The sequence below is a fragment of the Bufo bufo genome, chromosome 1 (assembly GCF_905171765.1).
Source record: "Bufo bufo chromosome 1, aBufBuf1.1, whole genome shotgun sequence".
Lineage (NCBI taxonomy): Eukaryota > Metazoa > Chordata > Amphibia > Anura > Bufonidae > Bufo > Bufo bufo.
In genome coordinates, this window is record NC_053389.1 from 129,497,058 (window position 1) to 129,510,343 (window position 13,286).

At 48.3% G+C, this 13,286-nt stretch overlaps 1 protein-coding gene across 1 annotated transcript; it reads right to left on the reverse strand.

The window, feature by feature from the left end:
- Positions 1–508: 508 nt before the first annotated feature.
- Positions 509–2,206, reverse strand: LOC120994533 (tigger transposable element-derived protein 1-like). The gene is made up of 2 exons (XM_040423214.1): positions 2,134–2,206; positions 509–1,998 (listed from the first exon to the last, which is right to left on the reverse strand). Exons 1-2 carry the CDS (start codon positions 2,204–2,206, stop codon positions 509–511), a joined length of 1,563 nt encoding a protein of 520 aa, XP_040279148.1.
- Positions 2,207–13,286: the final 11,080 nt, after the last annotated feature.

The window sequence follows — 13,286 nt, forward strand, 5'->3', positions numbered from 1 at the left end:
AACCGAATTGGTCGCGAACCGAGGCACATTTTCCCATAGGGTTCAATGTAAATCCGGTAAATCCGTGCTGACCTTTTTTTGGGTGTTTTTGAAGCACAAAAATATGAAACAAATTACAATACACATTAGTACAGTATAGTAATGTATAAAGAGAGGACACTAACCTTGCTTGAGATGACTTCTGGCATGGAGGAAGGCAGGTGGGAGGCAGTTATTGTTTGGAGGGAGAGTCCCCCTCCATAAGGACATCAGGGGGATCTCCTTCAGGGGTTTCCTCTCTCCTTTGTCTCCTAGCTGCAGGCTCAGTTTTTCTGAAAAATATGTCCAATGTCACTTGTCTCTTCCTGTGCTGCATAACCCTCCGGAAATGAGAGACCACATTATCATTCATGAGATTTAGCACTCTGTTCACGACAGTTATGTTGGGGTGGTGCTTTTCAAAAAAATCATGGAACTCATTCCATTTTTGCATAATGGATTTTATGGCATCACTGCTAACCTCCTCCCTTTATTCCTCTTCCTCAGTGGAATGCTCCTCAAGAAGTGCCTTCTGCTGCTCACTGTGGAGTTCAGAAAGTTCTTCCGTGGTCAGCTCCTCCCTATGTTCCTCAACAAGCTCTTCCACATCAGCACCATCAACGTCCAGACCCATACTCTTGCCCATGGACACAATTTCCTCCACTACCTCTGCATCAGACCCTTCAAAGTCATGTTCACATTCAGCGACACATTCTGGCCACAGTTTCCTCCAGGCTGAATTTAGGGTTCGGGGAGTGACCTCTTCCCAGGCTTTGTCAATGAGGTTAATGCAGTGGACAACATTGAAATGTTTCTTCCAGAAGTCTTTCAAAGTCAAGGACGTCTCTTCAGTGACATTAGAACACCTAGTGAAGAGCGCCTTTGTGTACAGCTTCTTGAAGTTGCAGATGACTTGCTGGTCCATGGGCTGCAGAAGTGGTGTTGTGTTGGGGGGGAGGAACTTTACCTTGATGAAGTCATACTCAGCATTCATATCATCCACCAAGGCTGGAGGGTGTGCCGGGGCATTGTCCATCAGAAGAAGGCACCTTTCAGGCAGCTGGTTATCAGAAAGATATTTTCTGACGGTGGGTGCAAACACCTCGTGCAGCCATTCCATAAACAATTGCCTTGTGACCCAAGCTTTGGCATTGGCTCTCCACATGACGGGCAGTCTGGCCTTGTTCACATTTTGTTGCCTAAATGCATGAGGGGTCTGAGAATGGTACACCAGTAGTGGTTTAATTTTCAGATCGGCGCTTGCGTTGGCACACAGCAAAAGGGTCAATCTGTCCTTCATGGGCTTGTGCCCTGGTAGTGCCTTTTCCTCCTGCGTGATATAGGTTCTGTTCGGCATTTTTTTCCAGAAGAGCCCTGTTTCATCACAGTTGAAAACTTGTTGAGGGACGTATCCTTCTGTCTTCATGAATTCCGCAAAGTCGAACTTGTAGGCTTCTGCTGCGGCCTTGTCAGAACTGGAAGCCTCACCATGTCTAATCACACTGTGGATGCCACTTCTCCTGCGGAATTTTTCAAACCACCCCCTACTGGCTTTAAATTCGTCACTTGCTGCACTTGTAGAGGGGCTTCTTTGCAGTAAATCACTGTGCAATTTCCTGGCTTTCTCACAGATCATAGCTTCACTAACGCTATCACCTGCCAGCTGTTTCTCATTCAACCACACCAACAAAAGTTTTTCCACCTCTTCCAGCACTTGCGTCCTCTGCTTGGTTAACATTGTTACTCCTTTTGCAACATCAGCTCCTTTGATGGCGGCTTTGTTTTTCAGAATAGTTGAGATTGTTGACTTTGCCATCTTGTACTCCGAGGCCAGATCAGTCACACGAATACCACGGTCATGCTTTTCTATAATTTCCTTCTTCAGCTCAATGGTTATTTTCTTCACAACCTTGCTGTCACCTTTACTACTGCTCTGCACTTTCTTTTTGCCACCATGCTTGCGCTGCACATTCTTGTCACCTGCATTTCCACTTTGCACATTGTCACTTGCATTTCCACTTTGCACATTGTCACTTGCATTTCCACTTTGCACATTGTCACTTGCATTTCCATTTTGCACATTGTCACTTGCATTTCCACTTTGCACATTGTCACCTGCATTGCTGTTCTTGTCACCTTCATTGCTGCTCCGCACTTTCTTCTTTCCACTATGCTTCTTGGGAGCCATATTGGGTGTCCAGTGAACTGTACAGTACTGTATGTGCTAAAAAGCACACCAATGTTTGCAGAGTACTCACAGTACTTCTTTCTGTGTCTCTTCTTCTCTCCACGATCTTCCTACAGGAAGTGACGACCATGTGACAGCCTGGAAATAGCATTAAAATGGCCGCGGCTCCTGTTCGTGAACCGAGGCGGAGTTCGTGAACCGGAGCATATTTTTATGAACTTTTCTGTTCGTGAACCGAGTTGTTCGTGAACAGAAGCGTTCGTGAACCGAGGTATCACTGTAGTGCGAGTTTCACTGAACACACCCTGAACGCATTCGGACCAAATCCGTCACGCTCGTGTGAAAGGGGCCTTAAAGAAAAAGGGACATATCTCCACATTTGGTGGTCTTGCGATCCTATCAAATCATGGTGGTTTGAGATAGTGAAGCTCAGCAATCAAATTTACAAAACCACATTTCCATGTACTCCAGAGTTAGTCCTGCTTTTCCTGGGAGTAGCTGGATCAAAAGAGTACAAGGCTTCTCTCTTCTCCTTTCTACTGGCTGCAGCCAGATTGCTCCTACCTATACACTGGCTTTCCGCTGAGACCCCAAAGATAGACCACTGGCTTAATAAAGTTGATCAGATTTATAGGTTCGAAGAAATCTCCCACTGGGAATTGAGGACGAGATCTACCTTCCTCCAAATATGGTCACCCTGGAAGAGATACAGGAATTTCTCATGATCATTCTGTATAATTTGTTTTACTCCCACTAAGAAATAAGAATTGTGATCCACCACAAGTTCTACACATGATATAGTATTTATCATAGATTAACCCATGTCTAACTGTTGTTATGGTTATGTTATTACCCCCTTCAGTGTTTTGGCCTATACTTTCTGGCTGTCATCAATTAAGAAAAATATCTACCATTTACTTCTGGAATATTGATCAATTGCCTCTACCGGATATTTTGAAATGTATGGATATGTACAATTTGCTTTTCTTGACAAAACAATAAAAATTGTTAATTATAAAAGAAAAAAAAAAGCCTTTTGTGTAAAAATTGAAAAATAAATTAGGGCCTAATTGGCGTTCAGCGGTGCAGTGAGATATTTTACAGCTAACTTTGCAGTGTATTAGTGGTGGAATACAAATATATTTGCCGTTCATAGTTGCACATATCTGTCAAAGCCTTTTGGGTAAAAATAAAAAAAATAGGGCCTAATTGCGGTTCAGCAGTGCAGTGAGATATTTTACAGCCCATTTTGACGTGTATTACTTATTAAATACAAATATATTTGCCGTTCCATAGTTGTACTTATCGGTCAAAAAGCCTTTTGTGTAAAAATAGAAAAATTGGGCCTAATTGGCGTTCAGAGGTGCAGTGAAATATTTTACAGCCCAGTTTGTCGTGTATTACAGCCCACTTTGCCGTGTGTTACTGACGAAATACAAATATATTTGCTGTTCATAGTTGTACTTATCTGTTGAAAAGCCTTTTGTGTAAAAATAGAAAAAAAATTAGGGCCTAATTGCTGTTCAGCGGTGCAGGGAGATATTTTACAGCCCAGTTTGCCGTGTATTAGTGGTGAAATACAAACATATTCGCCGTTCAAAGTTTTACTTATCTGTAGAAAAGCCTTTTGTGTTAATATAGAAAAAAAACTTGGACCTAGTTGCCGTGCAGCAGTGCAGTGAGATATTTTAAAGCCCAGTTTATCGTGTATTACTGGCGAAATACAAATATATTTGCCGTTCATAGTTGTACTGATCTGTTGAAAAGCCTTTTGTGTATAGATATAAAAAAACTTTGGCCTAATTGCCGTTCAGCAGTGCAGTGAGATATTTCACAGCCCACTTTGCCGTGCATTACAGTCAAAATACAAATATATTTGCATTCATAATTGCACTAATCTGTAGAAAAGCCTTTTGTGTAAAGATATAAAAAAACTTGGGCCTAATTGCCGTTCAGCGGTGCAGTGAGATATTTTACAGCCCAGTTTGCCGTGTATTACTGGCAAAATACAAATATATTTGTCGTTCATGGTTGTACTTATTTGTTGAAAAGCCTTTTCTGTAAAAATTGAAAATAATTAGGACCTAATTGTTGTTCAGCGTTGCAATGATATATTCTAAAACACTGTTTGCTGGGCATTATTGGCAAAATAAAAAAAATTTGATATAACATTTGGTTATTTGATCTAACAGTATGTCAGGCAGAGAAGTGCCAGGCCTGTGCAGAGAAGTGGCCTAAATGTTTCTGGTGCAGGCAGAGGTCGCAGCAGAGTAAGCGGCCATGGCAGTAGGGGTTACTTCCAGAGGCCTGAGCTCCCAGTGTTAGCTACCAATCGTGTCATGACCAGCAACCCAGCAGTTCTTGAATTGTTGACTCGATCTTCAACTTTGTCGCACCTTACATCAGGCATCCCCATCCAAGAGTCAGTGGGTTCGTCAGACACAACCCTTAGTTGGCATGGCCCGGGAGTAGGCCCCGTGCCGTCTTCTGTCCTGAACCTGCCTCTGTCCATTTATGTTCCCTCACCGTGAGAAGTATTATATGCTGTAGGCTCTGCTCCACTTTTCAGCGAGGAAGAGCTACTAGAGGACAGTCAGCAGCTACTGCCCAGCCAAGATGTAGAGGAGTCATCAGCCACTTCCTCCGCTAGGCGGGCAAGTAGTGATGAGGAGAGTGGCATGGGAGGTGGTGTTGAGAGCGGTCAGGTTCCTGACCCAGAGACAGTTGAGGAGGACATCAGTGACATGCAGACACTTGGGAGCTGGGTGACGAAGGGGCTTCATCATCATTGGAATAAGAGGGTGGCAGCTTGTCTGTGAGCCAGCAAGTCACTAGCATGGCCGGGAGAAGGCAGGGTGGGAGGTTAGGAGCCAAACACGGCAGGGGTAGACCACCCGCTTCGTGGGAGCCTACCTGCCCAGGAAGTAGCGGTTCAGGGGCTCAAGGAGGCAGCGGTGGTAGCAGTCAGTGCTTAGTGTTGGGGGTAGAATCACTTACTTTGCGGTGTGGCAGTTTTTTTTTAAGCTGCCAGAGGAAGTGAACGTGGCCGTATGTAGAATCTGTGGGCAGAGGGTGAAGCGTGGCCAGGGTGCTACGGCCCTGCATCAACATATGCAGTGTCGCCATAAAGTGGCCTAGGACAACAGTGGCTTCGATGTGGTGGTCCAACCTGCCGCAGCAAACGCTGCGTTACCCGCTGGCACGCACCCAGTTTCTATCAGTCAAGGCTCCACCACCTCAGCTGAAGGGAGCTGTCTGTCCTTCCCATGATCTGCCGGTCCTGATGCTCCTGCTCCTGCTCCTCCTCCTCCTCGTCACGCATTTCATCAGCAATCGATCACCGAAGCGATTGCCAAGAGTCAACATTATGCCTGCAGTCATACAACAGCGCAGAAGCTGAATGTGCTCCTGTCCAAGTTGCTGGTGCTGCAGTCCCTCCCTTTCCAAGTGTCGGACTCTGCACCTTTCAGAGAACTCATGGCTTGTGCCAAGCCGAGGTGGAGAGTTTTTTGCCAAAAATGTAGTGCCAGACCTACGCACACATGTAGAACAGAAGTTGGGTCAGTCCTTGAGCCTGTCGGTGTCCGCCAAAGAGTATGGCAGTGCCTACGTGTGGAACTGTAACTACGGTCAGGGACAATACATGTCCTTTATGGGCCACTGGGTGAATGTTGGTCCAGCGACAATGTCTGCCTCTGCCTCCTCATCCTTCACTGTGTCCTCAGCCTCCACTGCAGGGACAATTCACAGTGCCCCTCCAGCAAACCACATGTGCAGGGCACGGTGGTATCACGTTGTTCTGCACCTTGTTTGCCAGGGCGAACTGAGTCACAGGGGAGGAACTGCTCGATGTCCTTCAGCAAGAAATCAAATACTGGCTTTCTTTGCGACAACTGAAAATCAGAACCATGGTGACAAACAACGGGAAGAACATTGTGTCTGCTCTGTGTCAAGGAGGGCTGAACCATGTGCCCTGCATGGCACACATGTTCAATCTGGTTGTCAAGCAGTTCTTGAAGTATTCCACCCATCTGCAAGACATCTTAAAAATGGCCAGGAAACTTTGCATGCACTTCAGCCACTCGCACACTGCAAAGCACACCCTCCTTGAGCTGCAGGGGCAGAATGGCATCCCCCAACATAGGCTGATATGCAACGTTTCTACCAGTTGGAATTCCACCCTCCATATGTTGGACCGACTGTACGAACAGAGAAAGGTCATCAATGATTTCCTGATGATCCAAGCGGACAGGAGTACTCCCCTGTGTAACTTTGATGTCAGCCAGTGGCAGCTCATGTGTGACACCTGCCGTTTGCTCAGGCCCTGTGAGGATGCCACGTTATTTGTCAGTTGCCAGGACTACGGGATGAACAGTGTCATTCCACTGCTTCATGTCCTGGAACATATGGCTGGTCAGGGGAGTGGAGACATGGCGCCTAGATCTCATGGCCACATGAGCCCTGTGGGGGCTGAACTGGAGGAGGAGGACTTTGGAGCCCAAGCTATGTGTAGAGAAATGGGTGGTTTTGCTACACAGGTGACAAGAGAGGAGGAGCAGGAGCATCCATAGGAGCTACAGGGCGATGTTGAAGATGAGGCGGAGGACCCAGACACACCATGGCAGTATGCAGTGGAGATGGAGGCAGGTAGTCCCTTCGAGTCACTTGCGAAAATGATCCTCTGCATGCTCACTTGCTTGGGTAGTGACAGCCGACTTGTCACCATTTGGCAGAAGGATGACTTATGGCTCTCCACCTTGTTGGACCCTCGCTTCCGGTCCACAATGGGGGGCCTTTTTTACACCCGCTAAGAGGAAGGACAAACTGAACTACTATAGAGACATCCTATGTAGTCAGTTGGCCGTTGTCTATTTGTGCCATTGTCCATCCTCTCGCAGGTCTGACTGGGGGGATCTCACGTTCCACTGCCATGGCTGCTGGAGAGGAGTGGGGTGGCAGGAGCAGTACCATCTCCATCAGCAGCAGTCTGAGTCTACAGTCACAGATGAGCAGCTTTCTTCACCCGCATAGTGAAGAAACTACTCACCAGCAGCTCAAAGTAGAGCAGAACTTGAACCAGCAGGTGGTGGCATACTTGGAGTGTTCCCTGCCAGCCGACCTTGAAGATCCACTGGACTACTGAGTAGCCAAACTGAATTTGTGGCCACAACTGTCTGAGTTTGCCCTCGAAAAGCTGTCTTACCCGGCCAGTAGTGTGGCATCAGAGCGGGTGTTTAGTGCGGCGGGGGCAATAGTTACCCCAAGAAGAACTCGCCTGTCCAAAAATGTGGAGAGACTGACCTTTGTTAAAAAGAATCAGGCGTAGATCAGCCAGGATTTCCACCTACCAATTCCTGATGCATCAGACTAGATCATCCATGGTGCCACACCAACACTTTGACAAAAGAGACTTGGTTTCTTCTGGCTACCTGCTTCAGCTACTATTCTGATGCTGACACCCGGCTGATGCCACACATCTGATGTCAAGTTCTCCTTCTTTCACCCACCATCTTCAGCGGGTACTGGTATTGCCATCTTCTCATACTGCCGCCACCTACACACTGTCATTGTGCCACTCTGTGGCCTCCTAATGCTGCCACCACCTACACACTGTCATTATGCCACTCTGCGGCCTCCCTCATGCTGCCTCAACCTCCAAACTATATCACATTGCCACTCTGTGGCCTCCTCATGCTGCTCCTACCTCCACTGTATGTCACCTTGCAACTGTGGCCTCCTGATGCTGCCGCCATCTACAGACTCTGTCATTGGGCCACTCTGTAGCCTCCTGATGCTGCTGCCACCTACAGACTCTGTCACAGGGTCACTCTATGGTCTCCTCATGCTGCTGCCACCTCCACCCTATGTCACCTTGCCACTCTGTGGTCTCCTGATGATGCCGCCACCTCGACACTATGTCACCTTGCCACTCTGTGGCCTCCTCATTCTGCTGCCACCTCCACATGTCAACCTAACGGTGGAGGGAGAAGCTGTCCATGTATGTGAATTGTGACCATTATGAATAAAGAAAACATCTAGGTTTTATCCTGAATGCTGGAACTTCTTTTTCTTCGTGTTTCAAGTGAGGACTGGTCCTGTCTGTTCCGTGCATGGGAAAAGATATGGTGAGCTGGAAAAACGTGTTTATTTACACCTCCACTCTATGTCACCTTGCCACTCTGTGGTCTCCTGATGCTGCCACCACCTCCACACACTGTCATTGTGCCACTCTGAGGCCTCTAGGATGCTGCCGCCACCTAAAAGATGCTGCTGCCACCTACAGACTCTGTCATTGGGCCACTCTGTGGCCTCCTGATGCTGCTGCCACCTCCAGACTCTGTCATTGGGCCACTGTGTGGTCTCCTCAAGCTGCTGCCACCTCCATAGTATGTCACCTTGGCACTCTGCAGCCTCCTCATGCTGCTGCCACCTCCACACTCTGTCATTGTGCCACTCTGTGGTCTCCTCATGCTGCTTTCACCTTACCACAATGTCATAGGGCCTGTCACTACCAGAGCTTTGAGACGTTCTCACAGCTCTGTTTCTCCACCCCTGTGATGATGTCACTACCAGAGCTTGGAGGAGTTCTCACTGCTCTGTTTCTCCGCCCCTGGGATGAGGTCATTACTTTCTGTTTCCTTTCTTCCAGCTGTTCCTCCTATGTTTGATTTCTCTACCTTTAAATCACCCCTCCTCCTTTTGTAGAGTGTGGATTATATTTCTCATTTGAGTTGTAGCTCTTGCTTGAGTATCTTCACTTGTATGCTATCTTTTCACTGGACCTTTGTTCTGCTGCAGCAAGTACTCCGGATATTGCCACCTGTCTTTGGATCCGTCTTCTCTGCTGCCGCAGCACCTTCAGCTAAGTATGCAGACATTGTAGTGTATCTGTTTGTTTTTCTGACCGGATCCGAGGCGACCACGGTTCCCTCCATATACTGAGCAGGGCACCGGTGGCCGTGCCCCTTCCACTATTGTAGGGGTTACAGTGGTCATCAGTCTTAGGTACGCGGGCATGCCTCGTTCCACCTTTAGGATCCGGGTATGTGCTTAGCAGCATAGGGAAAGCTTTGAGGGTCTGACAGGGGTCACCCTTTATCCTCCCTAGTTTGGGTCCGGTCAGTGGCTCTATTTTCTGTGTATGCTCTAGTTGCTCACTTACAGCCGTGACATTATAATCCACCAAAACCGTCTCTTTTGACATGGATCCGCTTTCTGGCCTGGTTGACCGCATGCAGGGTCTTTCTTTGGAGGTAGCGGATCTCCGTCAATCTATGACTCAGCTTCAAGCATTGGGCTCTGCTCCGGCCCATGGAGTCTGTTGCGAGCCAAAGGTCTCACTTCCGGAAACGTTCTCCGGGGGCAGTGAGAATTTTGTTCGCTTCAGAGAGGCATGCAAACTCCATTTTTGCTTGTGTCCCCATTCCTCTGGTAATGAAGAGCAGAGGGTGAGGATTGCCATCTCCCTGCTCAGGGGTAATGCTCAGACTTGGGCATTTTCGCTGCCATCAGGGGATCCCTCCCTTCGATCCGTGGAAAGATTTTTTGTGGCCCTGGGGCAGATATATGATGACCCGGATCGTGTTGCGCTGGCCGAATCTAACTTACGTTTTTTATGCCAGAACAAACTGTCTGCGGAGTTTTATTGTTCTGAATCTGGCATACTTGGAGTCGGCCAGGCGTATGAATCCGAGACAGGCCAGATGGTCTCTGTTCTTCTCCAGATTCAATTTTGTTGTTACATTCCGCCCTGGGATCAAAAATGTGAAGGCTGATGCTCTCTCTCGCTGTTTTCCGGGAGGAGGAAACTCCGAGGACCCGGGTCCCATTTTGGCAGAAGGGGTAGTTGTTTCTGCTCTATATTCTGATTTGGAGGCCGAGGTCCAGGCTGCCCAGACTGAGGCACCTGCCCGTTGTCCTTCTGGGAAGTTGTTTGTGCCTCCTGAGCTACGTCACAAACTCTTCAAGGAGCATCATGATACTGTTGTTGCTGGTCACCCCGGGAGTAGAGCCACGGTAGATCTCATTGCTCGGAGATTTTGGTGGCCGGCTCTTCGTAAGTCGGTGGAGGGTTTTGTGGCTGCTTGTGAGACGTGCGCTCGCGCTAAGGTCCCTCGTTCACGGCCTTCAGGTTCCCTTCTCCCGTTACCCATACCTTCCCGTCCTTGGACACACCTGTCCATGGACTTTATCACGGATCTTCCTCGTTCCTCAGGGAAGTCGTGATCCTGGTGGTGGTGGACCATTTTAGCAAGATGGCTCATTTCGTACCTTTCCCTGGTTTACCCAATGCTAAAACGTTGGCGCAAGCTTTTGTCGACCATATTGTTAAGTTGCATGGCATTCCCTCTGATATTGTTTCCGATAGAGGCACGCAGTTTGTGTCCAGATTCTGGAAGGCTTTCTGTTCTCGCCTGGGGGTTCGGCTGTCCTTCTCTTCTGCTTTTCACCCGCAGTCGAATGGTCAGACTGAGCGCCTCAATCAGAATCTGGAGACATATTTGCGCTGTTTTGTGGCAGAGAATCAGGAGGATTGGTGTTCATTTCTCCCTCTTGCTGAGTTTGCTCTGAACAACCGTCGTCAGGAATCTTCTGATAAGTCACCATTCTTTGGTGCATATGGGTTCCATCCACAGTTTGGGACATTCTCGGGAGGGGCTCCTTCTGGTTTACCTGAGGAGGAGAGATTTTCCTCGTCTTTGTCTACCATTTGGCAAAAGATTCAGAGTAATCTTAGAAAGATGAGTGAGAAGTATAAGCGTGTGGCTGATAAGAGACGTGTCCCTGGTCCGGACCTGAATGTGGGTGATCTGGTGTGGTTGTCTACAAGAAATATTAAACTGAAGGTTCCCTCCTGGAAATTGGGTCCCAAGTTTATTGGGCCTTATAAAATCTTGTCAGTCATCAATCCTGTTGCCTTCCGTCTTGATCTTCCACGGTTTTGGAAGATACATAATGTACTTCACAGATCTCTCTTAAAACCATATGTCCAGCCCACGGTACCCTCCTCTTTGCCTCCTCCTCCGATTTTGGTTGATGGCAATCTGGAGTTTGAGGTTTCCAGAATTGTGGACTCTCGCATTGTCTGCGGTTCTCTTCAGTACCTCGTTCATTGGAGGGGTTATGGTCCTGAGGAGAGGATGTGGGTTCCGGTGTCGGACATTAAAGCCACTCGCCTCATCAGGGCATTTCATAGGGCTCATCCTGAGAAGGTGGGTCCTGGGTGTCCGGAGTCCACCCGTAGAGGGGGGGGGTACTGTCACTGCCAGAGCTTTGAGACGTTCTCACAGCTCTGTTTCTCCACCCCTGTGATGATGTCACTACCAGAGCTTGGAGGAGTTCTCACTGCTCTGTTTCTCCGCCCCTGGGATGAGGTCATTACTTTCTGTTTCCTTTCTTCCAGCTGTTCCTCCTATGTTTTATTTCTCTACCTTTAAATCACCCCTCCTCCTTTTGTAGAGTGTGGGTTATATTTCTCATTTGAGTTGTAGCTCTTGCTTGAGTATCTTCACTTGTATGCTATCTTTTCACTGGACCTTTGTTCTGCTGCAGCAAGTACTCCGGATATTGCCACCTGTCTTTGGATCCGTCTTCTCTGCTGCCGCAGCACCTTCAGCTAAGTGTGCAGACATTGTAGTGTATCTGTTTGTTTTCTGACCGGATCCGAGGCGACCACGGTTCCCTCCATGTACTGAGCAGGGCACCGGTGGCCGTGCCCCTTCCACTATTGTAGGGGTTACAGTGGTCATCAGTCTTAGGTACGCGGGCATGCCTCGTTCCACCTTTAGGATCGGGTATGTGCTTAGCAGCATAGGGAAAGCTTTGAGGGTCTGACAGGGGTCACCCTTTATCTTCCCTAGTTTGGGTCCGGTCAGTGGCTCTATTTTCTGTGTATGCTCTAGTTGCTCACTTACAGCCGTGACAGGGCCACTCTGTGGACTTTTCATGCTGTTCCCAGGAGTTACAAAACACAGAAGACTTGCATATATTTCGTTCACGATTAGAGTTGAGCGGACACCTGGATGTTCGGGTTTGACGGGTTCAGCCAAACTTCACAAAAAAAAGTTTGAGTTCGGGACCTGAACTTGACCCGAACTTGACCCCGAACCCGAACCCCATTGAAGTCATGGGGACCCGAACTTTTGAGCACTAAAATGGCTGTAGAAATGTCATGGAAAGGGCTAGAGGGCTGAAAATGCCAGCAAAATGTGGTTAAGAGCATGGCAAGTGACAAATGTGGATAGGGAAATGACTTCAAACAACATAAAATACGTAAAAATAAAAATTAATCTTAATCTAGGAGGACGAGGTCCATATGGAGTAGGAGGTTGAGGAGGCAGTGGATGGAGGTGGAGGAGGTAACCTGTGATAACCCCCTCCAATCATGCTAAACACACGTTCAGACAATACACTGGCTGCAGGGCAGGCCAGCACCACCAAGACGGAAAGGGCAAGCTCAGGCCATATGCCCAATTTAGAGACCCAGAAGTTGAAGGGGGCAGACCATCAGTCAGTATGTGTAGACGTGTGCACACATACTGCTCCACCATGTTGGTGAAATGCTGCCTCCTGCTAAGACGTTCCATATCAGCTGGTGGTGCTGGTTGTTGTGGCATGCTGACAAAGGTTTTCCACATTTCGGCCATGCTAACCTGCCTTCTGAGGTGCTGGCGGTGCCCCAGCTGCATTGGCGACCTCTTCCTCCTCCTCTGCCTTCGCCTTGTGCTTCCACTGTGCCCTCGCTGTCAGGTCGGAATGCCACCAGCTGCTTGTACTCGCGCATCTTACGATCACGCTCTAGTGAGGGAATTAAGGACGGTATGTTTTCCTTGTAACGGTGTTCCAGCAGCGTGGCCACCCAGTAATCAGCACAAGTTAGAATGTGTGCAACTCGGCGGTCATTGCAGAGACACTGCAGCATGTAATCGCTTATGTGTGCCAGGCTGCCCAGAGGCAACAAAAAGCTGCTCTCTGTGGGAGGTTTATCGTCTGAGTCCTCTGTATCCCCCCAGCCACGCGCCAGTGATGGCCATGAGCTGGTCTGGGTGCCACCCTGCTGTGAACAAGGTTCCTCCTCCAG